This window comes from Pelmatolapia mariae, linkage group LG7 (genome assembly GCF_036321145.2).
Source record: "Pelmatolapia mariae isolate MD_Pm_ZW linkage group LG7, Pm_UMD_F_2, whole genome shotgun sequence".
In the NCBI taxonomy this organism is placed as follows: Eukaryota; Metazoa; Chordata; class Actinopteri; order Cichliformes; family Cichlidae; genus Pelmatolapia; species Pelmatolapia mariae.
The window spans coordinates 8,416,313-8,443,588 of record NC_086233.1 but is presented as its reverse complement, the minus strand read 5'-3'; the positions used below and the strand labels follow the sequence as shown (position 1 = coordinate 8,443,588).

The window sequence follows — 27,276 nt, the reverse complement described above, 5'->3', positions numbered from 1 at the left end:
ATCTGTACCACAGCAAAAAGCACAGTTTTATCTGCATCTTCTACCACTCGCTTTATCATAAAAACTGTATCAGAATAGCCGTATTTGTTCACATTACACTATAAAGGTATATCTAAGGTGACATTGAACATGTAGCAAAACTAACTGTCCAAGGATTGTAAATCCAGTCATGCTGTCTACATTTTTTACAGGTCAGGAGACTTTATTCTGAAGTGATCCTTTGCCACAGGAGCCAGGCTCATCTAATTATAGACATGCTGACAGTACTAAAGTAAGAAATTGCACTCAGCAAAAGCAGAGCTTGGAATTATTCAAAATGTTGCTGGTGTGGTCTTGGCAAAGACAAAAATAAGAATCTACATACTGCACACAGTACTCTATTTGATTTATACTGATTCTTGTGTCTCCTCGACATTATTCAACATAATTTTCTGTAAAGATTTAAAAAGAATAAGTTCCTTTAAAGATTTCTGACTGCTAGGGACTTTAGCTCTACTTCTGGTTGTGTCACACTTTGAATGCAAAACTTGGAGCGATCTCTCTTTTAGGCATTAAAGTACAAAGTAGAGACTAAGAAAGGTGGTACATGGGGATCATATTGTGTTTATTTATAGATGTCATTTGAGAGGTTCTGTTGGAAAGCACTTTCTTTGAGAAAAAAGAAAAGTGTCAAGTATTGACATCACAAAAAACTTATGATTAAAGGGCCACCATACCCTGTCAGAAACACTCAGATGGTTAGGTGGATTCAGAACCCCCTATCCCCCACCACTTTACTCATGTCTAAACTAAAAGCACTGCATCAAACATTCCTGTAACTTTTAGAAACCAACAGTCTGATATCATCTTTCTAGTCTGTTTTTTATCATTTGTTCCAACTCTGTTTGTGGCACTTTTCATTTAAAAGATGCCAGCGAAACACTATTAATGTGTTACAGAGGCTGTCAAAGAATTTGTAGTGTGCCTGTCTAATGTCTGTCATAGCTCTCCTCTTTTTTTTAACGTCTGGGTAACTTTAGTTTTAAGTTTTGTGCTTTTTAAACTCAGATATAACCACTTTTGGTACATTTGTCTGCTTCCAAGAGAATGTTACATTATAGCTCGAACTACTAAAGTACAAAACTGCATTTTCCATAATAAGATAAATAACAGTCAAAAATCATGCCTCCTTGCAAAGTCATCCATGTGCACAGGAAATATACACATTTCAACTAGAACTGTATTAGAAAAGTCAGTATGATTTGTGAAAAATAAATCCTGAGTTTCAGTCCTGATAAATTAATGATTTGAGATGGGTCACATCAGTCTGCACTAAATGTTATAGCCAACATGACAGTTATAAAAAATGCTTTTGCAATTTTATAATGTACCAACTGCATTTTAAAGAGCAGATCTTTGGTCATTTTGTGTAATCAGAATGGTTCAGTGACACAATTAACTGAAGGCAGGAGTGAAAAAATAATCTCTTTTCAAAGGATATAGATAGTGGGTTTCCATGGCTACAGCCCAGTTGCAGAGCAGGGCTTTCTGCTTGCATTTATCAAAATGGAGAGAATTTTGACTTTTGCGATAAATAGCCCTTTATCTTCTTTTCAGATTAGCCGATCTTTGACTGTGTATGAGATTTTCTTTTCCCATTGTTATTTCAGTCATTCTGTGTTTTCACTTTGTTTCTTTTTGCTTAAGGCTGGTCATGATTTCTTCTATTTCCAAATTGGCAGTGCTGTTGCAGTGTTAGATGTGGAGACACAGAAATAGTCACGAAGATCTAGGTTGTTGCTAAAGGTTTTTTGTGTTCTTTAGGACAAAATATGAAAGGTGTGTGTGTTAAGAAGATGGAAAGAGGAGCTCACAAATGAGAGAGAGAGGAGGACATATAGGGGAAAGTTATGAGAATGAAGTGCAGATGATTATTACGGAGCAAAGGGCAGCTGTGAAGAGGATGAAGAGTGGAAATACCTGTGGAAGTATAGAGATGTCTAGGAGAGATGCAGCAGACTGTTTAACCAGATTGCTTAACATGATCCTGGAGAATGAGAGGATGCCTTAGGAATCGAGAAGTATAATAGTACAAGCATGCAAGAACAATGGTGATGTGCAGAGCTATAGCAACTGCAGAGGGATAAAGTTGATTAACCATACCATGAAGCTATAGGAAAGAATTGTTCACGTTAGGGTGAGAAAAGTGGTGATGATCAGCAAGCAGCGTGTTTAACTATCTGGGGTCAACCATGCAAAAGGTAAAAGACTGTGCACAAGAGAGTTGAAGCAGTAGTGCAGGGAGGGTAGAGTGGGATAGACAAGATTAGAAATGAGTATGTAAGAGGGACAGCTCAGGCTGAAGACACAAGAGAGACACAAGGTTGAGATGGTTTGGACATGTGCACATAAAAAGGTAGATGATCCACTGTAGCAATCCCTGAAGAGACTAGGTGAAAGAAGAGGGACATATCCAGGAAGATATTCAATGCAGATGCAAAAACACAAAATGTGCAAAAGTAAAAGAAAAACAAAAAGAGAGTTAAGCGGCACAGCTGTGCAAGTGGATGAAGGATTTTGTAACAGAAGTATGCATTAGGTTCTTCTAAATTTGCCAGTTGAAATCTAAATATAATGAAGAAATGTATTTCTTTTAGATTTTATGTTGATGGTGGCCTCTTGTAATGAAATTGCAGTGAAGCATTATCATTGGAAACAAATAGAGAGACAAAAGGTGAGGGAAGGGGGTCATACAGAGAGACAAAAGGGGAAAGAATGGTCCGTGACCATGAGAGGCAGGGGAGGTATATGAGACACCTGTAATAAACAAAATGGCAGATTTTTATTGTTTCTGACTCATGCCATTTGCGGCTGTGATTGAAACAGAAAGACAGAGTGAGGTTGATGGAGGGGAACGGTAAAAAACAATGACAAATGAGACATCCAGCAAGGGTGAGAGAGACAAAAAAGAAAAAAAAACTGTGATGGAAAATTATTAGAACCTTTTGGACCTCAATCACATGAACTGCTAATGACAGCTGCCTCCAATGGGAGGATGGAAAGTGGAGTAGAACCATGATGGAGGTGAAGATGGTGCATAGCACTGAGTGCTATGCACCTATAATGACAGCATCAATCTTTCATTGTCATAAACACAGTCAAACTGCAGACATAATTGCAGAAGATAGAGATGAATGAGCGGGCTGGATAATAATAAGAAACTAATGGTAAAAGATGAGGAGACAGACTAAAAGTGGGTGGTTGGAGAGCCTATTATGAGAAGATGATTGGCAAAGATAATTGAAAATGGTTGGTGCAAGATAACAGCTGCTAATAACAGATGTTTTTGCTAAGGGATATTTTCCTCTTTTCCTCGCATGCGAGGAAAAGAGGAATGGATGGGGGAAAAAGAGGATTGATTGACCAAGAACAGATATCCAGATAGGTTAATGGCAGGCAGGCAACAACAGTCCTAGTGACAGCACCAGTTAAGGCAAGTAATTAAAGATGGTAATTAAACCTGGAAGGGGACTCATCCAGATGAAGTCGTATAATACACGCTGGCTAACACAGCAAGTTGTTTTGTTGGACACTGAACAGCACCAGACAATTAAAAGCAGCATCGACATAGGCAAGGTGATATTGTTACTAGATGTGAAGTTAGCTGTAAATGTTTCCTCAGTTCATGCAGCATTATATTATATACATGATTTCATCTATGCAGTGTCATGAGGTGAAGAGTCACTAGTTTACACGTCAAAAGCTTCAAGTGGCTGCTGTTATGCTCAGCCAATACTTTATGACATCGGGATGATGATATTTGTGTAAAATGTACAGCTTCAGTTTACTTCAACATTAAATCTCCCACTCTCTGCCGGAGGAATAAATCTATTTCTTGCTAAAGATATCTCCTCATTTGGTCTTTGGATCAAGGTGGTGGAGAGCACTGTCTGACACATCAGTCTAAAATCTCCTATCATTGAACTCTGCTGGAGTACTAATGCATGTGATTCACATCATTTCCGTCTTGTCAAACAGTTCAGTGATTCTCGTGCCTTATGAAAAGAGCTCCTCCTATTAGGACAGAAAATGTTTCTATATTATAAAGGTGATTAACCAGAATAACATGCATTGATCTGAAGTGATCTTTCTCTACTAAGGGACCAGTGCACTTAAACAGTGCCATGAAAAATGCCCCCACAGCATAACAGAGCCACCAGATCACCTCTCTGCAGGGGTTCAAGTTTTGATTTAATGTGTCGCACATCTGTGCCTACCTTTAAATTTTCAAGAGGGAGTGTTCAGCATATCAATTAAGGAATAAAGCTGGGGATATTTAACATTTTCCCATGGCTAATACGAAATTGATAATATTTTAGTCCACACACCAACATTTTCTGATATTCCTAACAGTCTGTGGCCCATTTATTCCCTGTGAAGATGCAAACCTCTAAAAATTGCATCAGAGCTCTGTAATTTTTAGCAAAAGTCTTTCAAACAGGACTAAATAATGAATTTGGTGAGTAGTTGCCATGGATGCACACTTAGTTTGGTATTCATAAAAAATTTGATGAGGCTGAATTTTCATCTCTCGCTGCCAAGTTCTTAAGTTTATAACATTCTGCCCCTTCAGACACAGACGTACCTTTAGTGTGAATTAACAATTGTTAACTGTGTGCCGTTTGGATGCTCCTTCTGTGCCTGCATGCCTTAAGTAGACATGCATGTTAGATTAGGGTGGTGATCTAAATGGGCCATAGCTGTAAGATAAAAAGCTTAAAGTGTGTAGAATAAAACTTGTTTTGAATGTATGGTTCAAGTGCAAATACATTGCAGAAGTTTGTGCTTCATTTATGGTGTGTGAAATTCTAGTATTGTATTTGTCGGTTACTGAGCACTATTTAGCTGATATGTGTGTCTGTGCATTGCGATCATACAGTTTATGAATACAGCTGGCTAATAAAACTTGCTAGTATTAGTTGACAAATGAGCCCTCCACAGTCTATAAAAGATAACTTCAACTGCCAAAATCTTGATGTCGAAACTCCAAAACAAAGAGTCCCAAACTAATGTGTCATGTCACAGTGGCTATCCCTGTGTTAATTATGTAAATTTCATTTGCGCACATAAGCAGCAGTGCTGTGATTGCAGGTTACCTTAAGTCGAAAGGGTCTGTGGGTCAGATTTAAGCCTTCAGGTTCTATTTTGTTAGATGTAGGGCATACATTACTATTCAAAAGTCTTGAGCTACCTCTCTTCTTTGTACATTGTCTTCAAGAAATGACTTTCTTAAGACTTTATAAAAGTAATAATAGAGACAATAGTTTCCAGGCTTTCTGATGGTCATTCAAAGTTTGTCTTTGGACATTTGCATTCATTTTCAGTCCCATCCTTGCAATTAACTATTTCTGGAGGAATTATTTGTTTTTGTTTCCTAAACCACTTGGCACTGACAATCATTCAAACATAAAAAGGCTCTTAAGTGAAAAGATTAATCAGTGTTGCGTCTAGACATAACAGACCAAGTAGCAAATAACCTATTTTAAATGATATCTTTAGGAACCTTTATTACTAGCAGTCTGTTGCAAAAAGAAAGAAAAAAATAAATATTTGTTTGTTTGTTTTCCATGTGAATCTATGAAAATTGCCAAAGACAGTTGACAGGCATAAAATTCTTTTTTTGCTCAAACAAGGTGATTCCCAAAGAGCTATTAGCTACAAATGTGGCATATCTTGGTATGGTATAGAATGTGTCCTTAAAAAATTTGAATAAACTGGCAGGCAAAAAAAAGTCTGGTCAGAATTGGCGTTGAATGGTGGCTGTGAAGAAGCCGTTTGTAAAGAAGGGAAACAGGAAGAAAAGGTTGAGGTACATTAAATTACACAACAGTGTAATTTTAACAGTTCCTTCATTTTCAGCACGACAAATATGCTGACAGCGCAGTAAAAGCATAACTGGATATAAAAACACACAGTGGAACAGTACCGAGCATGAATCTCATGGCCTTCAGTATTATTGAAGCAGTGTGGGATCATCATGACAGAGAATAGTACAAAAAGGCAGCCGACGTTCAAAGAAGAGCTTTGATTGGTCTTCAAGAAGCCTGGAGAAGTATTTCTGAAGACTACTTAAAAAAATTACAAGAAAGCTTGACTAAGAGAGTTCATGCTGTGCTAAAGAATCAAGGACTCAGAACTGACTTTCAAGTTTATTAGAATTGTATAAACTGTGTTTTTGCACCACATACTCTAGTTGCATTATGTTTGCATCAAGAACAATGCAAGAACAATGGTGATGTGCAGAGCTATAGCAACTACAGAGGGATAAAGTTGAAGAATTGTTGAAGTTAGGGTTAGAAAAGTGGTGATGATCAGCGAGCAGCGTGTTTAATTATCTGGGGTCAACCATGCAAAAGATAAAAGACTGTGCACAAGAGAGTTGAAGCAGTAGTGCAGGGAGGGTAGAGTGGGATAGACAAGATTAGAAATAAGTATGTAAGAGGGACAGCTCAGGCTGAAGACACAAGAGAGACACAAGGTTGAGATGGTTTGGACATGTGCACATAAAAAGGTAGATGATCCACTGTAGCAATCCCTAAAGAGACTAGGTGAAAGAAGAGGGACATATCCAGGAAGATATTCAATGCAGATGCAAAAACACAAAATGTGCAAAAGTAAAAGAAAAACAAAAAAGAGAGTTAAGCGGCACAGCTGTGCAAGTGGACGAAGGATTTTGTAACAGAAGTATGCATTAGGTTCTTCTAAATTTGTCAGTTGAAATCTAAATATAATGAAGAAATGTATTTCTTTTAGATTTTATGTTGATGGTGGCCTCTTGTAATGAAATTGCAGTGAAGCATTATTATTGGCAAGAAAGGAGAGATGCAATAGGTGAGGGAAGGGGGTCATACAGAGAGACAAAAGGGGAAAGAATGGTCCGTGACCATGAGAGGCAGGGGAGGTATATGAATTCAGTTCAGTTCAATTCAATTTTATTTATATAGCGCCAAATCACAACAACAGCTGTCTCAAGGCGCTTTGTAAGATAAGGTAGACCCTACAATAATACATACAGAGAAAAACCCAACAATCATATGGCCCCCTATAAGCAAGCACTTTGGCGACAGTGGGAATGAAAAACTCCCTTTTAACAGGAAGAAACCTCCGGCAGAACCAGGCTCAGGGAGGGGCGGCCATCTGCTGCGACCGGTTGGGGTGACAGAAAGAAGACAGGATAGAAGGCATGCTGTAGAAGAGAGACAGAGATTAATAACAAGTATGATTCACTGAAAATATGAGACACCTGTAATAAACAAAATGGAGAACGGAGAAGTATTTCTGAAGACTACTTAAAAAAATTACAAGAAAGCTTGACTAAGAGAGTTCAGGCTGTGCTGAAGAATCAAGGACTCAGAATTGACTTTCAAGTTTATTAGAATTGTACAAACTCTGTTTTTGCACCGCATACTGTAGTTGCATGTATGTTTGCATCAATTTTCCATGATTGGTGATTCAAGACTTTTGCACATCACCATAATCTGCATTAATATATACCTAAAGAATTTGTGAATGAAGCAACTTTAAAAAAATATATATCACATTTTCAGTTAATACAGATCTTGAACAGAGCTGTCAGTTTCTTGGGGCACATATTCAGTGTTAATACTAATGACTATGCTCATATTCACTGTTCTTAAGTAGTCCACTGAAATGTGACGTGAAGCTGCTGCCAGGACTTAAAGAACTGTCTGCCACTTACATGCGCTGTGGAGCATCTGTGCTCAGCTTTGAACAATAAATCTCTAAAATCTATTTGCAAGGGCGTAGATTTGTTTTTGTGTTAGCCATTGTTTTCTTCAGTCTTTGGACAACTTCACCTAGGAAATGAACAAGATTGACTAGACCCAGGGTATCATAGGTTAGCGTGCTGAACAGGAGGCAGTGTAAGAGAAAAACACTGAAATTTTCTGACACCTGTTCACAGCTACAGAAAGAAGGGTGACTGGAGGTATCGGGTGATAATTGCTAGCTGTAAAACTGAGATGGCATCAGACTTGCAGGAATTTGACAGGGCAATTGCTGTGCCTAAAGCAGAAAATAGAGAGAACAAAGGTGGGGGACGTGGGAGAGGTGATTGACAGTTGAAAGTGGTGTGCTCTTATTAAAGCTGGACTGAAATCAATGCAACAGAAGTGTTAGCATTCAGAAAGCAGGGCAGTGTACAAAAACTGGACAGCATACAAATCACAGAAGTCAAGTTCACATCCTGAAAGCTGCTCCCCAGGTGTATAAATGTATTAACACTCAGACAGGTGATGTCTCCGTGCACATAAAAACATGTAACATTTGAGCTGCAGCATGAGCAGGACTCTGTGGCATCAATGTTTTATACATTAACCGTGTTGTCTTGCATAGCAATAAGCGGCGATAACTGAGGAGAAATGTGCATTTGTTTAGTGAAAACTGGATGCAGTGAATCATTTAACAGACGATTTCATTGACGGCTGTGTGGACTCTAAAGGACAGTATAGATAACCGTGGGAAATCCAGTGGAAAATCCTGACAGCTGTTTCACTAACAGCTGCCACGGTGGAGCTCTGTCTGCATTTGTCCTTCCCTCTCTCTCCGAAATGAGTAATGGATACAATAAAGAATGCTCTTAGTTGCATTGGCAGAATTTCCCATTAAAGCCAAAGGGGCAGAGGCGAGCTTCATGCTCAAATTAATTGTTTCCCTTGGCTTTCAGTGACAAATGGAAGGAATTCTAACAAGAATTTATAGGGAACCTGCAAAATGAATTCGAACAAGTGTGGAAAAGCCGACCAGCTACACCATACTGTAAATGTGCAGCTTGTTGGGATGTTAGAACCTGTGCCAGCTCTATACAGCTGCATATGTGTGTTGTTTATTAATGCACTTTTCCAACAAGTGGGTGTGCAGTTAAAATAAAAAGACCAAGTTATAAAATAAGATGAAAAAGTTCTAGCACAGAAGCATGTGGACGTATACAGCAAATATAGAAATGCAACTTAACAAGAAAGAAAAATTATGTCAACTGGAACCAAAGTCTGCCCTAGTTCTCTTGCACTGATTAGACGGGTCAAGGTTGGGGACTCTGTGGTTTGTGTTGCTGTAACAACTCTGCATCACTTGCTGGCTGCCATGGCAATGCATCAAAAATAGAGTAGTGGAAAATGATCATTGGCTGCTCGGTGGGTGTGTTGGTAGGTTGATGGCACAAAAGAGAAGCAGACACAAATCACATCATATAATTACTTCAGTCAGACTGCTCATAACCTCAAATGATTCAGTTATTACAGCAGACGTAGTCAGATATCGGTGTCTAGGCTCCGAGCTCATCTCTCCTCGCACATGTTACACATAAGATTGGGGAGAGATGAGTAAATGTCCCCCCTGAAGCCGACAAATGGATGCTGGGGCAGTGGAGGGGTTGAAACAGCAGGCAGAGATGCAGGGTGAGGTGGGAGGTGTGCAGCTTAAATAGACAGCCAAATTGGGAGGTTGTGTTTGGTATATGATGTGACTAGAGTGAGCAGGTTAAATGTGTTGCTTACTTCACTCTAGCTAGCAAGCTTTGCTCCATTTATCACATCCTTATAATTAAAGGTGACAAAGAGGAGAGCATTCCACTACACAACTACATATTGGGATATGCAATAAGAATTTGCAGCCCTTCGTTTCCCAAATGATGTCCCTCCTTATTTATAATGAACCGCTATAAGGTTTGGCTTTGATAAAATGCAAGAGAGGGGCTCCAGCTACCACTTGCCGATTACACTGCTGATTATTTTAGATTTTTTAATCCACTGAAGGCTTAGCGTGTGAAATGGCAGAAAATGTTTTGGACAATGAACGCGACAACCATACAACAGATGTGATGTGGCTTCCTTTCTGATTTCCTTCTTAAATTTGCATTCTTGCCTTAATTTAAATGACTCATCTGGAAGTCCAGTCCAGTGTCTTTTAATTATCATTTTCATTATTATTATTATTGTTGTTTACAGCAAGAATCAACTCAAGAGTTTAAAAGCTTAACCAAAATCCCCCACAGTGATTATTCAGTTGCTAATCTTTCTGTAGAGCCAATGACGTTAGGCAGTTTAACTCACATTTCCTCATGCAGCCACCTTCTTACAGGATGAATAAACATTGCAGTTCTAAAAATATTTTTGTTTAACCAATCCGCCAGCAAGAAACACTTTCTATTGTGCTTTTTTTGTGTCATTTCCCAGACACGGGCGAAATGTGTCCAAACACACCACTGAGTTTAAACCTTAATGAGCAGGACTTAATTAGTCTGTAGCCTCTGTTGTCTCTCTCTCAGTCATCTACACTGAAATATTGCTGTGATGCAAAATTGTGCAACCTGACATTTTATATTGAGCTTAGTAAATGTGCCACAGATGCGCGATCATCCAGTACAGCAGTAATAAACACAGAAGACAGGCGATATGACAGGAGTTTGTTTATATGAGGGGCCTGTTTCTCTGCTTAGTATTCTGCCCCCGCTCTTTCAATCTGTATGCTGTCAGTCTGTTTCAGCATTTCCAGTTCAGCATAGTGACATTTTGAAATTTATTCACTTCCAATCAAGAGACTCAGAAACAGGGGACATCAAGTCTTTCGTTTCCCCCCTCCCCAAATGTTCGCCCTTGTCTGTAGTGAGTGAAAGTCTGAAAGACAAATTAAGAAAGAAGAGCAGAATCAAAGTAAGAATGAAAAGAAAGGGAGAAGAGAAAGCAGAAATAAGGAACAGGTTAAATGAGATGGCTTGAAGTGAGTGGATCAAAGAGGAAGATTAAAGATATCGATGCGGTTAATGAGACTAATGGCGTTCTTTTATCCCTATTTCTCTGTTTCTCCAGGTTTTCCAGCTGAAGAGGAAGTAAAACTTCTTGTTGGACATGGGAGCTAAAAGTTATGAAACACTGCACAAAACCAGATACGGACATTTGATCATGAAATAACCAGTTTTGTAGCTTTGCTGGAACCAATGATTTGCAGTTTAAAGATCCAGAGACACTTAGACATTAACATCTGCTTTTTAGAAATACAGAAGCATAACTTTGTTTCTCTGCAGGTGAGCAAAGCAGGTGTTTTTTAGGGCATCTAACGAACATGAGCAGGGCAGACATCTGGCATAAAGTGGGCGCTGCAGGGGTCCTAACCTTAGATTACAGTTTAGCAGATTAGAGCTAAGCAGCAACCACCTTAAGCTCACCAGCCCCATGAAACTCACGCTTCTAGCCAACAGAGCATGCACAAAAACATCCGCACACAAACACACACCCACTGGCACAGCTGTAGAACACAATTAAATTAGTGCATTTGGCAGACGGTGTGCAAACCTAGCTTTGCACCATACACACATTAAATCACAGGCATAAAGATGTGCACATACACACATAGTCTGGGGTAGAGGACAGATGCTACGCCCTCCCCTCCTCCCGTCATCCTCTCAAAGCCAGCTGGAGAGAAGATGAGATTTGGGGCTGATTGGTTTTGTCTATTTTTCCATCACGCCCTGTGCGCCTCACTCCATCCACCACTTTCGCCTTTCCACGGCGCAGCCTCATCCATGGACAAATAGTCATCATAAAAATCTGACATCTGCACCAGTTTGAAATGAACAGTGACAGGACTTCTTGACTGATTTTTCTTTCTGAACTGTGGATGCCAAATTGGTGAGACATCAGTGAGGTGATAGAAGGAAATGCTGTATTCTTTTACAGCGTGTGATGAAAACTATCTTAAAGGGTTCTTTTTTATACACTTCTTTTTCATTACAATTTCATCATAACACACAAAGAATTGAAACTTTCTATACTAACTTTTAAGACTTTGTGTTTGAGGAGAGCGTAAAGAAGAGTCACATCAGAGGAGAGCTTTAATCTCAACACAGTTGCTCTCAGTCAAGTAGCTCAGCGTGCCTCAGTGGCAGATTCAGACAATGGACTGAAAAGGGTAAAAGAAAAAAAGGAGAGACCTTGAAAGAGGGTGACACTGGGTGAGGTGAAACTTGATAGAAAGACAAAAGGAAGAAAAGAAAGGAAAAACTGGTTGTTTTTTATTGTCAAGGGTGGCTAGAGCAGTGTTGGAACAACCTTCAGGGTAAACCACCTCCCTTCTGCTGCTCCTCCTTCCTTCTTCCCTCCCTCTCTCCACCGCTCTCGACTAGTCTGCTGGCTGTCTTTGGCTACGTCGCTTCAGTGCAAACAGAGAGACGGAGGAAGAGAGAAAGCACAGCGCTGCAGCCAAGCTCAACATTCACACAGATGGCAGAGGAAACGAGAAAGACCTGCCGCATCCAGCCGTTGGATTTCACTGACGATGGATACTGCAGTTAATCAAATAAAAAGAGGCAGGGAAAAGTGACAGAGATCCAGACAGAGAAAGCCAGGAAAGGGAAAGTTATAAAGTTCAAAAAAGAGGAGGGAGTGGACAAAAGATACAAAGGTGCAAATACGCTGGGATTGTACTCGAAACTGAAAGAGAGATCACCTCACACTGAAAACAAAGGACCTCTGAAGCAGTCTGGCTACAGTTGTGTGTGATTCAGCAGCGACTCCTGTGTGCGTGTGTGTGTGTGTTCGTGTCTGTTCAGACGTTTCAGTGTGTGAGACGAGTGCATGGCTGTGGAGCAGTGAGAGAGAGAATCCAGCGGGAGACACAGAGAAAGCGTAGGAGCTCCGGTGAGCGAACAGCTTGACTGTGAGACAGATTGACTCTGACACTGTCCTTTGTATTTTTGTGTGTGTGTTTGTGCGTGTCTTTGACAGACCGATAAAGGGAGTGATTGTGTGGTCCATACTGGCAGCCAGGGGCTCGTCCCAGTCACTGTGACCAGACCGTGGTGGTCGCTTAGTGGAGGCACAGGAGGAAGAGGAGGAGGTAGTTGTGGGCTGGGGACAGTGGCAGGCCCAGGGGTGGGGACATGGCCATGGGGGGGCCGCATACCGTCCTCCACCCTGCACCGGGACAGGCGCTGGGGCTGGGGTTCCTGGAGCGGGGGTGCATCCAGGGGAGCTCCCAGAATCTCAGAGCTCAGGCCCTGGTTAAGCGGAGGGATGGTTACAGGTGGAGGTAGTACCGGGGTAGGAGGTGGAGCAGAGAAAGGAGGCAGGGTGAGATGTTCCCGCAGAATCTGGGTTCTCCTCGGCTCCCTGGTTCTCATCTTTCTCACTTCCCTATTCTTGTCCGTGTCCCTTCGCGGGGGCGTCGGATTCAACTACCTGGAACCACCCGGGTGGGAAGAGTCACGGCGTGTGAAGCTCGTGCCCAGCTACATGGGTGCGCACCGCCTGTCATCACCTGATGCCCCACAGCAGAAGACGTGTGCTTGCCCGCGCTGTGTCGGGGATCCTGGAGTTTCTGATTGGTTCGATGAAAACTACGACCCGGATATCTCTCCTGTTTGGACAAGAGACAACATGCAGTTACCCTCTGATGTCTACTACTGGTGGGTGGTAAGTAACTTTAATCTCTAAAGTTCTGTAAGTTAGTAACAGTCTGGAGTGTTTTTCTTTTGTTTTGTTTTTTTCACATCAGCTAAAGCAGTAAACTATTGTAACATATCTCAAAGTCTGGAAAAACAATAACCTCCACAACCAGGGCTCCTACATGTTTGTAAATCTGTACTATATTAGGTGTGGTGACGCATTATTACATGTGCAAGTTTGTTTTGTTCCTGACTTCTGTTTGATGTTTTTTTTCTCAATATTCGAATAAAGCAAAGAGCCTATGCCCTCAATATGCTACGAGTTTAATAGCTCAGCTTCTTTGCATATATACTTATTGCTCTTAATCGGTAAATATTAAGCTTTATCCAAGAGCGTGTCAGCTTAGCACAAAGACTGGAAGGCTGGAGACAGCATGGCATTTCCAAAGTAAACAAAATCTTCTTAGCAGTTCTTCTAAAGCTCACTGATTAACAGGTGTTATCGTGTTAGTTTGTTTGCCCCCTGCTAGGTGACAGCACATAATCCCCTGTAAAACCATTATAGAATAAACATGCAAGATATAAGATGGTAATTAATGAACTTTTAGTTGAATTTTGAACACAGCCTGCGTAGTTGATTCCACTGCTTCCTGTTGTTATGTTAAGTATCTGGCTTTATAATTAACATACAAACAGAATAGTTTGTCCATACGTGATTGATACAATGTGATGTTAATATTAGCAGGGTTTGTGCCTGCCAGAGCTAAATCTCCCACTGCTCCTAAGCACTGGAACAAATGCTACAGCTGTTAAGTTAGTTAATGTGTCTTATTAGCATACCGTTCTTGTTTTCACACATGTAAAAATACTTTAAATGATTGTTTTTTAAAAACGTAGTCATAAAGAACCAGAAGAAATGTTATGAAGTCATACTTTGTCCACTCTGCAGCTATTCGTTCACTTGTGTTCATTAAAATGCCGACTTATCCCTCCACGAGTTACAGCAGCCACAGTTTTCCTGGCAGAAACCCTCAGTGTCATACAGTCTTTAAAACAACTTCATTAGATAAACTTATAATGTCTACAATGGTTTCATTTGATTGTTGGTAAATTTACATGTGAGCAATTAAATAATTTAAAGCCATGATCTGAATTCACTTTCATAAATATCCATGAAAAAATCCAGCAATAGTAAGGGCAATAAGTTCTCCTCTGCCTGTCTGAGCTCTTAGCCCTTTATCTCAGTGTTCCCGGGTCAGATGTCCCTGACTGGAAGGGAAATTGGTATGCAGTGCATGCTACCACAAGTTCATGCAAATTGTAGAAGTTTCCAAATCAGAAATTTAAAGTTCTACTTATAAATGCTATGCTGCGTTTTTTGTATATGTGGTTTAGTTACTTGTTTTGGAGTAAAACACCTGGTTTGCATACTTCACACTAAATCTGCAGACTGTGTTTGGGTGATTTAATGTTTCTAACTTCATAAAGCAAAACACAGTAATAAGATCATGTATTATACTACAGCATATAGCATCATTCTCCTCTGAACCACAGTACACAAAAATAACTTTGTGCCACTGTCTGGAGCACTATCAAGCACTTTCTATTTACGTATATAGAGAGTGTGGGGAGCTGCAAGTTACATGGAAGACATAAGTTTATAGAACACTAACACAGGGGGAGTAACACATAATAATCTTATCCTCCTCATCCTGCCTCATCTCTGAGCCAACCAATCCCCCTCTTACAAGTCCTACATGCTTCTCAAGTATCCCTGCCAGTCATATGTCATAGTATTTGTGGAAAAGTGGAACAAATAAACAAGGTTGGCCTCTGGGTTTTCCTTAAACTGTTTTATAGTAATGTGTAAAAAACAAACAAACCCCAGAATGAGTTTTTTTCGAGTCAAATGTGAGATACTGACAGGAAGCACTTAAAGGATCATTATGTAAATGCCTCCTTTTAGTTTGGTTTGTAACTATTTACGTACATGCGTTGTCTCTCTATGTCCACTCAAATCTAAGTGCAAATGTGTTTGTGTGCATCTGCAGTAAGTGTCATCCAGTGTAGTGTCCTTCAGTGGCCGGGTTAGACTCTTATTTCAAAGCCGAATCTCAGCTAAGCTCTGAAATGGCAAAAAACTGCAAACACAGGCCAACAGCTGCCAAGTCATTAGGTCACACTGTAACAGGGTGGTGATGAACTGGCGTGGGGGGGGGGGGGAGAGTGGATAGGAAAGGAATGGGCAGATCTAAAATAGATTTATATTAAATTATATTAATTTAATTATATTAAATGTGGTTTCTGAATTTAATTAGTCCAGAAATGTAATCATCTGCTCTGACCAGCAGCAGCTTTTAATGGGCTTCCAATAAGTCACATTGCTTGACCACTGTAGGCAGTCATTTTAATGAACGACTTGTGTTGGTTACACCACGTATGTAATGTTGTAATTGCTTGATTTCTAATATATAGCATATACCTTGTGTGTTTGTTTGGCACCATGAACACCTGACCTTGAAGACCTCTTAACTTGAGGTCTGGAGTGTAGTTTTGGGAGATATGTTAAAATCGTTGCTAATGCTAATGGGGAGGAAAACTCTACCTATCTTAAAATACCTTAAAATTTAAATTTGGAAACTTCATAGAGAGTTTCCATATTTTTCTCTAAATTTAGAATGTTCCTTAAAATATCGTAAGAATGAACATAATGTAAATTATATTTATTAGCCTCCTATGAAGGTAAAGACAACTCACCAGGCTTTGGAGAGATAAGTGTTGTAGACAGGCAGCTGTCCTTGTTTCTGAATTACTGCAGACACAGTGAAAAGTGCCAGTTTACTTGTTGTCTGCATAAATTTAGAGTAAAAAAATGTCACAGCACCCTGAGTGAAGCTTAACAATTTGCCCAGAATGATCACAAGGCATGTAAATAATTACATTGAAATTCATGCGGCCTCTCCTGCAGAGGGTACTGCGGAGAATAAAAACTTGACTAGAACTTAATTAGAATATTATTTCTGTTTGAAAAGAGAAACCCTGCATATCACAGTCAAGAATTGTTGGACTGCTGGAATTAGTTGTGCGGAAATTTGCTGAGAATTACAATCACAGACATACTCCAGAGTCTTTAATTGAGTTATGCTTGAATTCTGACTTTTTCAAAAGAATTGACGTCAAACCTAAAAGGCAAGCCTTATTTAGCAACTACACAATATTTATTCTCTCACACTGCAGTCATCAGATTTCCACTCTCTAATCAATACATCCATTTTAACTTAACAGGAATTAATGGATGGCTGGGTGGAGAATGGAGAGAGGAACGGCCACAGACCTCAAGAGTAATAATGGCTTGCTGTCTAGTGTCTTGCCTGCTGTTTATATTGTTGTGTCTCGAACTAGTATTTATCTTTGAGCGCTGTATTGTAAAGTAAGGATGACTTACAGTCCTTGCATTTGGGAATCAGAAAACAGAAAAAGACATTGTTTCCTGGTAAAGAGTTTTATGAGGCAGACTTCAGCAATTCACAGTAAGGATCATCTGTGTAGCTGCTCCCTAGTCAGTTACCTCCTTTTATTTCTTCTGAGAGAACCTCTTCAGTCCAAAAGTGATTTGTTATGGGAAGTCTATGCACCCGATGCAACCAGTGAAAAAAATACTTCTCCTTTGTTATTTGATTTGTTTGTTTTTGTATTGGTCGACTTTCTTTTATTCCCAAATCCAATCAAGCAGCGCTATAAAGAAATGAAAACAAGCGATTAATGCGTATTCGTGATTGGACCTCTTCAATCAAACCTAATGTGCAAATGTGTACTCCTGACTCAGGAGAGACACAATGCAAGCACGCAGTGAAAGAAACATTTTAAACATTTCAGTCTGTTGCTGTAGACACAAACTCTCCAATGTTGTACAGTAATTGTACTTTTTAAGGTAATTTTACAATTTCTTTTAAAATTTGAACACTTTGCAGTTGTCTCTAATTTTATAACAGGGCTAATTTTGAATATCTAATGTGGCTTCTGGAAACAGCAGTGAAATCTTGTTTCAATGGAAAAAGAAAAATTAGAGTTCCTTGGATGCAGTTGCCAGGAAACTTTGGGAGTCAGAAGACGGCTGACATGAAGGAAGCTCGACAGCATCCGGCTATGCTGCCAGAAAACAAACGCCAAAAATTAGTAGCCCCTGAACAACAGCGGTATCGAATGCCAAGCTGGCTCTGGCATCGTGTATGCAGTCAGAGACCGAGGAAGGCAAAGGGATGGATGGATCAAGGAGGATTGGGAAAACAGAGACAAAGACACAATGGCAGAGAGGCAACAGCAAGAGAGACAAAGTCAGAAGGTGTGAAAGAAAGATTAGTGGACTCTGATCAGGGCTTATGATCTGCCTCGTGCACAAGCAACCCAGAGAGAAAAGGAGATGAAGATAGACAAGAGGAGCAGCAGTAAGGGAGAGGGGAAAGGGGAAGTTAAAGAGCAGGAATTAGACATGAGGGCAAAAAGGCTGATACAGAAGATGCATGAATGAAAATCTTGAAGACTGAGATCTGTGTTGGAAGAAGCGAATTAAGGACACTGGTGGGTGCAAAGGAAGGGGTGACAAAGGAGTGTGAAAATGAAGATTGCTGTGTGTGGGAGAGACAAAGAAAAGATGGTTATGGATAGGAGGAGCCATGCTTCAGCTGCCAATACCCCGATGGCTATCCATAGGATGCCATAAACTGCATTCTTTGTTTATGGGATTTTTTTTTTTTTTACATTTGTGCAGGTGCTTGTTTTATCTTTTCATGCATGATTGCACATTTGCCTGTGTGGTTTGGCAGATGCTCAAATGAGCCAGGATTTATTTTTTGCCTTTTAATTGGACAACTTCTATTTGTTAGTTGGTAAGCATCACCATACCACAAAAGGGCACTCAAACCCTGATCCAGAGAAATGAAAAACACTCTTACTGACATGAATAAAGCAAACAATATTTTTTTTTCTTAACTGTAAACATGTGGCTTCAATATAGTTCATGCCCTTTAAGATCACTTGTCGATGTAAAGCGACTGGTGCCTGCCCAAGAAAGCTTTGAAGTTAAAGGATAAGTTAAAAAACGGGCATTTCGTGAGTTAAAACTTTAAGAATGAAGGCTGCCTCCATGCTAGCAACACTGAGAGGCTATAATTAGGCACAGCAATGCTTTGAGCTAAATGCTAATGTCACGATGCTAACATGCTGGAAGCAATTAACATTTTAAAATTACCATTAAACCAAAGCAGAGCTGAGGTTGATGGAAATCTGGTTAGTGTTTGGAGGGGCGTTTTTTGTTTTTTAGTATTTGATTAAGTGAAATTTACCAAATCATTTACCAAGAAATTAATATTTTCACATGTGGCAGGTGACACCCAGATTGTTCTGGGTGGTGCTGCTGTTACTTTTTTCGCCTATAGATGGCACTAGTTTGCATGCTCAAGGACTCAAGAAGTAGTCACGCCCATGGTCTCTCACCATAGTCTCATGTGTTGAAATGCTATAATTTATTATGAGGACAAACATGCCAAGACGGTTTAAGCGCTTTTTAAAGTTCACCAGTTTAAAAGCTATTAAGGCTTCACATTAAAACGGCTTCAAAAGTCAGCACCCACAGGTCAGAGGGTAGACTGATACTTCTGTGCTCATTTCAAATGTGCCCTGTAAAATGGTGGAGCTTTTAAGTATGGTAATTTTGTGAGGTGCCGTGCTTTATTTTTTTTCTAAGTGACCTTCCTCATTAAAATTATAATGGACTCTGTTCAAGCTAAAGCGCTTAGATTATTATTCATGTTTTCAGACAAGCTGATGAACAATGCATTAAACCCATTTTCACAGTAGCCAAAGGGAGGAACTTAATCTGAGGGTGTTTTTTTTTCAATGTAAAACACCAGTAGCTTCACATTTATGGTGTTATCTATCCATTAATCCTCTGACAGACAGCTAGCTTAAGAGCGACCTATTGTATCACTCTCCTCCTCTCTTCATCTTTCTCTGGGCTATGTTTAGATCTTATTTTTTATCTTCTGTGCACCTTTACATTTACCAAATCTTTTTTTTTAAATAATTTACTCTGAAACAACCTTCCTAAAAAAAAAAAGGTGTTTGGGAGCTCCCCCACTGCTTTCTTTTCTTTTTTGACATGTGGACGGCAATGCCTCAGCTCCTTTGACCACAGTCTGACTGCATCCTGTCAGTCTGACATGTAGCTGTTACCTAAACACACACGCACACACTTAGGCACAAGCATCTGCTTATTTTCTCTTGAATGCAAGTGAGTGCATGCATACACATGCACACGGGCACACAGAATGTAACTAAATTTAAAGTCTCTTGTCAGATATGATTTGTCTGCAGAGGAGAAACTACACATCCTAACTATCTCTCTCTCTCTCTCTCTCTCTCTCTCGTTCTCTCTCTAGATGTTACAGCCCCAGTTTAAACCCCACAGCATCCAGCAGGTGCTGCTGAGGTTGTTCCAGGTATTTTATATTATTAATTCATCTTTCCTTTGCCGTAGTGCTTTCATATCAGCCAAGTCATTAATTCAGACTTCCGTCCAAAGACTGAGTGGAGGGGGAGCAGATTGTCTTTATTTGACATTTGGTTTATCTCAAACCTGGCTCATTCCTCTCCAGCGCGTCCGTATGACTTTTTTATATTCGGACTCTCAAAGCACTTAAAGTGCTTTCCCATAAGGATGTAGGTTTAGTCTGGCTCCCTTAGGGCTGAAGTGGTTCATGTATTTTTCATGGAGATTCTCATAAAGAATTCACCCCAATATTGAGAGCTGCATGTATTTTCACAGTCAGGTCTGAGCTGCAGGTTAGGTCGTTTTATGTGTATTTGTGATGTATTTAATTTCCTCCGTAGCTTCGGTCCAGTCTGCTTGATTTAATCATGGTTGTTTATCACAGGTGATTCCCGGAAGGTCGCCGTACGGCTCGTGGGATCCGGGACGCTGCCTGCGCTGCGCTGTGGTGGGGAACTCCGGGAACCTTCGCGGGGCCAGATATGGCGCAACCATTGATGATCACAACTACATTATGAGGTGAGAGAGACGGCTGCAACGGATAGATGAGCAGAGCAAGACAAAACAGAGTGGATGCAGGGCACTATTAGATAAAAGCACGACTCAAAGAAGTAAAATTATGCTGTAAGACCAAAGCTTGGAGGGGAAGGAGGGAGAGGAGAGGAGGGAGACAGCTGGAGGGAAGAAGAAAAAAGAGTTTATGTGGGGATTACACTGTATTCTCACACCGCACAGTATGTGCCATTAAAGTTCCATCATCATTGCCATCTAGATTGTGTGTGCATGTGTGTACAGGATGGGGAGTTGTACTTACAAAGAAGCAAACAGCAGATATGTGTGCGATAGCAAAAGTAATCCCAGCGTTTGTGTCCCGAGACATTTGAACTTATAGATTGCGTCTCTGTCTCACACACACACACCCATGCACAGAGGCACATAAATCCTTTTGTGTCAGTCTGCTCCCCAGCTGTTTCCGAGCCGCATTGACGGATCACAAAGCCTGATTGTTCTTAAACAATCCAACTCATGAGCACAGCTATATGTAGTTTCCTGCACTGCGCGCGAGTTAGTGTCGAGGACACATGCCGGTGCCATGAAACACTCAGCAGGAGTGACTGATATAATGTGTTTTTGCCTGCTATAAGCAATGGAATCCATTAGAGCTGCATTCTCAATAGACCCGTGTGGGCAGCCTCCAACTTCCATCTCCTGCTACGATTTCTTAATGCTGTGCTCTGATTTTCATTTGTTTTTCAACCAGCTTGACCCACAAAAGTCCCCCTCACTGTCACCACCCACCGCCTGTCTGCATGCTTTTTAACTCCTGCTGTGTGAACAACATCTGTTTTGTTCACTGGCATATGGTAAGGTGAAGTCAGTAGCCACTTTTTTAATTCCAAGCGCAACCAACTGTTTACATAAACGGATCACTCCTCCAGACAGTGAGTCACAGCTACTGTAAATACAATGAATGGCTCAAACGCAGCTGAGCGATTAGTTACTGTCTGACTGATTTTACTGCATATAATATACATTACTGTATACGCTGCATATGTGTACTTGATACAGTGTAACTGTGATATACGTAAGGTGTTTTCACTGCTATGGGAGCTGTGCTATGACGTAAAGAACAAGTAAACAAACAGTCGCCAAGAACAGCGGTCTATAGGTGAAGAACTTGTTTGTGTGACCTTGAATCAAACTGCATTCAGCAGCAAAACACTGAAACAGCACAAAGGAAGAAGAAACTAAAAAGCGAGTTTGATCACCTCAGCTGTAAAGTGTGACAAACTGAGCCCATTTTCTTTTATGACATGCTTTATTTTTACTTTATTTAAGTTAAGCACATTTTAAACAACTGTATTGTTTGCTCTCAAACTTATTTTATCAGTTACAAAATAGCTGAATAACACGCAAGCTGATATCTGTATACCGGTATATCTGTCATAGACCCATAATAGCCAAAATTAGTAGCTATATTGAGCTCTATGAGGTCATGAAGTCACGCTTCAAGAAATTGATTCCAGCAACATGAGCAGGAATTGCATCAGGAATTTGGCAAGTCAGTGTGAAATTAAATCCATGTGAAGGTACTTTGGCACCAGTTTGAGTCCAGCTGGAGGTAAAACCCGAGGCCTCACACACCAATTTCTAACAGCCTGTGACCTGATGATGTTCATCTCTCACGCTCTTCCCCCGTCACACTCTCTCCTAGGATAAATCTGGCCCCTACGGTGGGCTACGAGGAAGACGCGGGCAGCCACACCACTCACCACTTCATGTACCCAGAGAGTGCCAAAAACCTGGCAGCCAACGTCAGCTTCGTGCTCGTTCCCTTCAAAACACTGGATCTGGTCTGGATCACCAGCGCTCTGTCCACGGGCCAGATTCGATTGTAAGACGAGACACGTGCACGCAGATATGCATAAGCATGGATTAAGACATGTGAAATACTGCTTGCAGCGCAGGGATGTTGAAACTTGCCATTTGACTTCAGGGCACACAGACACACGGCAGAGTATCTTTGGGGAATAAATAAAATTTTCTTAACACACATGCACTGACACGTGGAGTGGAGATGTGAGAAGCCAGAGAGTTTTTGGGGTGGAACAATCTGCCAGCTGTCAATCATCCAGAATTCATAGCTCCAGCAATCACATAAAGTGCTGATTGAATGTATTCAATCAATTTCTCTCTCTCCCTCTCAGTACTTACGCTCCAGTGAAGCAGTTCCTCCGAGTAGATAAAGACAAGGTATGTATTTTCATTGAGTGCAATTCATTTTGGCCATTTTCTCTCTCTCTCTCTCTCTCTCTCACACTCACACACACACACACACACACACACACACACAAAGAGGGAACCTGGTCTGCTACAACTGTTTCACCCCATTCCCATTGTTGATGAAGGATTACAGTTAGATTATAAACCCTTCCTTTGTTTTTACTAATCTGCTCGTTTTTGGGTATTTTTAATCCGTGAAAATAAATAAACTCAGACTAATCCCTGTCATGTGAAGACTTGGCAAATATCTTCGCCTGGTCAGAGACTCAGTTTTAATTTATTTTTACAATTTTTTTTTACAGCATCTTTGTGGCAGACCCAAAATTATAGATTTAAAAGATTTACTCCCCCACTGTGGGGTGGGGGAGTAAATGGGGTTCTGAGCAGCCTCTCTAAGCCCAGTTTGTTGCAGACTTGAGTATCACCTAGAGGTAGATGATAAATTTCTAATTACCATTCATTTCCTTAAGAAGTCCTTGAATCTTTCACAGTGATCAGAACTGCAGGGAGTATTAAAATTTAACTTGGCAAAATCTTTTTTTTGTTCTGTGGGACTGGTGGAATATGCAGCGTCTATAATATGCACGGGGTTATCTTCCCTGTGTTACAGTGCAAACATCTGTTTAACAACCTTCATTTTGATGAGGAATGAGCTTGAATTTTACTTAAGTTGGAACGATGTGGCTTTGTAGTTGAAGCAGAGGTCTGCAGGTCTCGCTGCCCGAGGCGGTACTTTCAAATAAACAAGAAATTCCACAGTTTTCTTGTAGGACTTTTGCTTTGATTTCACAGTAAATAAGACTTTATCTTATGGTATCTTCCCTTTCTCTACATGTCCCTCCATGACCCAGGTCCAGATCTTCAACCCAGCATTCTTTAAATACATCCACGACCGCTGGACTAGACATCATGGCCGCTACCCCTCCACTGGGATGCTAGTGCTGTTCTTTGCTCTGCACGTCTGTGATGAGGTCTGTTCTTCTTTCTCTCTCTGCGTTTGCATCAACGTTGCACTTGTGTCATATGTCTTGCTTTATTTTCTGCTCTCCTCTAGGTGAACGTGTTTGGTTTCGGTGCAGACAGCCGTGGAAACTGGCACCACTACTGGGAGCAGAACCGCTACTCCGGAGAATTCAGGAAGACCGGCGTCCACGACGCAGACTACGAAGCCCAGATCATTGAGCGGCTGGCCAAAGCTGGCAAAATCACAGTCTTTCCTGGAAAATAACCAGCGAACCATCCTGCATATATCTAAAGTTTAGCGTTAGAGGGCTGGTTCAGCAAACAGACACTATACAGGCTGCTTACATCATGTTTTTGCTTTCACTTGCCTGCACAAGTTTAGGTTCTCTGCTGAAGTAAAACCAAATGGCTACAGAAGACGAGACAAAGTGATCACAGTTGGTACTCAACACTTTACTCCGTTCACTTTCCCCTCATATTAAATGAATGCCCTCTGTTGAGCTGCAGGTCGCATCTGTTAAGTAGCTACGAACAACTATTGTGTAGATCCAACGTGACTCTTTTCGCTGCTCTAAAAGTGGGAGTTGAGCCTCAAATTAGAAGCAAAAGGCTCAGGATTTCACCTGGGCTGCGTTAGGACTGAAAATCAAGGCAAAGGACAGCACAAACACAGGTATGAGGGCCCATGGAGGAAAACCTAACCAATGACAATAAATACTGACTTTGTTTGCAGCGTGGAGGATGCTGGAGAAGGAAACAGAGGGAAAACATGTCCCACTTTTGGACTAAATCCAGAGGAAATATTCACCTTGGATGACAACCTAATCCTCAATAAATAACAGAGACACGCTATCATATGTACTGAAAAGACGACAGAAGCTGAACGGTCAGCGTCTAGAGCAATGTTGTTCTACATCGTTTGTTGTTCCCCTTGTTAGGTGCAGACCTTCAGAAAAGGCTGAGGTTGCAGACGCAAAAGTGTAATGTTGGACATTTAAAGGACTCCAGAACTTAAAAGGCCACTTGATAAACAGTTGTTCTTCTCAAATCTTGACAATTTTCACTGTAAACTCCTATTTATGTGGTTTCTACTGGAGAAGACAGTGTTATAAGGACTTTGTCTGACAGTGGTGGGTTGTAAAATGGTTCCTTATAAGATGGTGCGTGATTGCTCTAGGTTTATAGCATATGACTGTCCTCTAAAGTCCCCAGAGTCCTTACAGTCTCAGCAAGGCATTAGCACCATGCAGCTGACCCACAGAAGCACAATGGAGACTTTTGCCTTTCAGCCATTCTGACTCAGAAAGATTACTGCAGCACTAGCACCGCATCCTGCTTTTAAATGCCACAACAACCACAGGCCCCTGCTACAGCCTTTATTCACATTCAGACTCGGAGAGGAAATGTTCTGGGAGAATGACGCTTTGACTGTGGTGAGGCCAAAAGCCCATCTCCGGGGATTTTATGTTTGGATGGAGGCATGCTGGTGTCTGGGCCCCGAGTTTAATCCTCATGTGGTCTGTCCAGGTCTAATTTGGGAGAAGAGGACTAAAAACAAAGAGCTGGGGCTTGTAGAAACAGACTGACAAAGCCGGCATGAGAAGCAGAAAAAGAAGAAGGCGTCGCGTCGCTGCAGTTTATGTGCAGCCGCTTGCACAGCGCTACTCAAACTCACCGCTCTGGTTTGGAAAAGATGGAGAAGCTAAGACTTCAGGCAAACTTCCACACCTCAGTGGAGTTAGAAACTGTTGGGAGCACTTCACCCCAAATTAAGGCCCATTTAATGGAGTGAAAGAAACCTCCACCAGATATTAGAGTTATTAACTCATTAGTAGCTCAGCATCATTAACCACTAGCCCCAGTCCCTCTTTAACCAATTAAAGCTTTCAGCTGTGTCTGGAGGGGGCGGAGCTACCAGTCGCCTTACACTTGACCTCTCTGCCATAAAACTGCACATCCTGTCCTGTTGTTTCATCGTGATGACATCCCCCCCCCCCCACAGAACGCAGAGTTCATGCTTAGCTTTGTTTGATTTGAGTGATTTACAGGATCACCTCAGAAAAAAAGTGTTTCTGTCACCATCATGTAGTAGTGATTTACTCGTTGATATTCGCCATTGTTAGTTGATATGTCTTTAACAAGAAAACAAGCAAATGATAGTTTAGGATGTGCTGCTAGACCATTTCTAGAGCAGAGGTAGATGGGCGAAAGTATTTGGTTTGAGCTGAGGTTGTAAATTCATCCATGGAGATGTGGTCATAAAGAGGTGGAGGCTGAAAATGAAAGGTACTCAGGGTTCCTACGCAGGTCTGTAAAACATGAAGAAAAACTGGCAGAGTGAACTCAACTCGCTCTTCACTCGCACCTAATGCAGTTATACTGATTTGAATCATTATCGTAAACGCAGCATTTGTACTGAGAGCTGTGGCTTTGAAACTTTATGTGCTTTTCTTTGTTTTCTTTCATATACAGGTCCTTCTCAAAAAATTAGCATATTGTGATAAAGTTCATTATATGTACTGATAAACATTAGACTTTCATATATTTTAGATTCATTACACACAACTGAAGTAGTTCAAGCCTTTCATTGTTTTAATATTGATGATTTTGGCATACATAACTCATGAAAACCCAAAATTCCTGTCTCAAAAAATTAGCATATCATGAAAAGGTTCTCTAAACAAGCTATTAACCTAACCATCTGAATCAACGAATTAACTCTAAACACCTGCAAAAGATTCCTGAGGCTTTTAAAAACTCCCAGCCTGGTTCATTACTCAAAACCGCAATCGTGGGTAAGACTGCCGACCTGACTGCTGTCCAGAAGGCCATCATTGACGCCCTCAAGCAAGAGGGTAAGACACAGAAAGAAATTTCTGAACGTATAGGCTGTTCCCAGAGTGCTGTATCAAGGCACCTCTGTGGGAAGGAAAAAGTGTGGCAGAAAACGCTGCACAACGAGAAGAGGTGACCGGACCCTGAGGAAGATTGTGGAGAAGAACCGATTCCAGACCTTGGGGGACCTGCGGAAGAAGTGGACTGAGTCTGGAGTAGAAACATCCAGAGCCACCGTGTACAGGCGTGTGCAGGAAATGGGCTACAGGTGCTGCATGCCCCAGGTCAAGCCACTCTTGAACCAGAAACAGCGGCAGAAGTGCCTGACCTGGGCTACAGAGAAGCAGCACTGGACTGTTGCTCAGCGGTCCAAAGTACTTTTTTCGGATGAAAGCAACTTTTGCATGTCATTCGGAAATCAAGGTGCCAGAGTCTGGAGGAAGACTGGGGAGAGGGAAATGCCAAAATGCCTGAAGTCCAGTGTCAAGTACCCACAGTCAGTGATGGTCTGGGGTGCCATGTCAGCTGCTGGTGTTGGTCCACTGTGTTTTATCAAGGGCAGGGTCAATGCAGCTAGCTATCAGGAGATTTTGGAGCAGTTCATGCTTCCATCTGCTGAAAAGCTTTATGGAGATGAAGATTTCATTTTTCAGCACGACCTGGCACCTGCTCACAGTGCCAAAACCACTGGTAAATGGTTTACTGACCA

General features: G+C 41.1%; 1 protein-coding gene and 1 long non-coding RNA gene across 2 annotated transcripts in view; both read left to right on the top strand.

Annotated features, from left to right (window-relative positions):
• The window catches only part of LOC135933352 (uncharacterized), a 39,976-nt gene extending 27,073 nt beyond the window's left edge, over positions 1-12,903 (top strand). The window contains exon 3 of the long non-coding RNA XR_010573730.1: positions 10,866-12,903. This is a non-coding gene — a long non-coding RNA (uncharacterized LOC135933352). The remainder of the gene's footprint in view (positions 1-10,865) is intronic.
• A 45-nt stretch (positions 12,904-12,948) lies between these two features.
• On the top strand, positions 12,949-26,241 carry st3gal2 (ST3 beta-galactoside alpha-2,3-sialyltransferase 2). The gene is made up of 7 exons (XM_063480226.2): positions 12,949-13,466; positions 19,876-19,935; positions 20,371-20,504; positions 22,201-22,380; positions 22,694-22,739; positions 23,621-23,740; positions 23,824-26,241. Exons 1-7 carry the CDS (start codon positions 13,068-13,070, stop codon positions 23,995-23,997), a joined length of 1,113 nt encoding a protein of 370 aa, XP_063336296.2. The 5' UTR covers positions 12,949-13,067; the 3' UTR covers positions 23,998-26,241.
• Positions 26,242-27,276: the final 1,035 nt, after the last annotated feature.

Excerpts from the sequence above, each read along its gene's own strand:
- st3gal2 (XM_063480226.2), top strand. The coding sequence starts at position 13,068 with ATGGTTACAGGTGGAGGTAGTACCGGGGTAGGAGGTGGAGCAGAGAAA. Across the intron at positions 19,936-20,370 it reads TGCTGCTGAGGTTGTTCCAG|GTGATTCCCGGAAGGTCGCC; the intron begins GTATTTTATATT and ends TGTTTATCACAG. Across the intron at positions 22,381-22,693 it reads TCCACGGGCCAGATTCGATT|TACTTACGCTCCAGTGAAGC; the intron begins GTAAGACGAGAC and ends TCTCCCTCTCAG.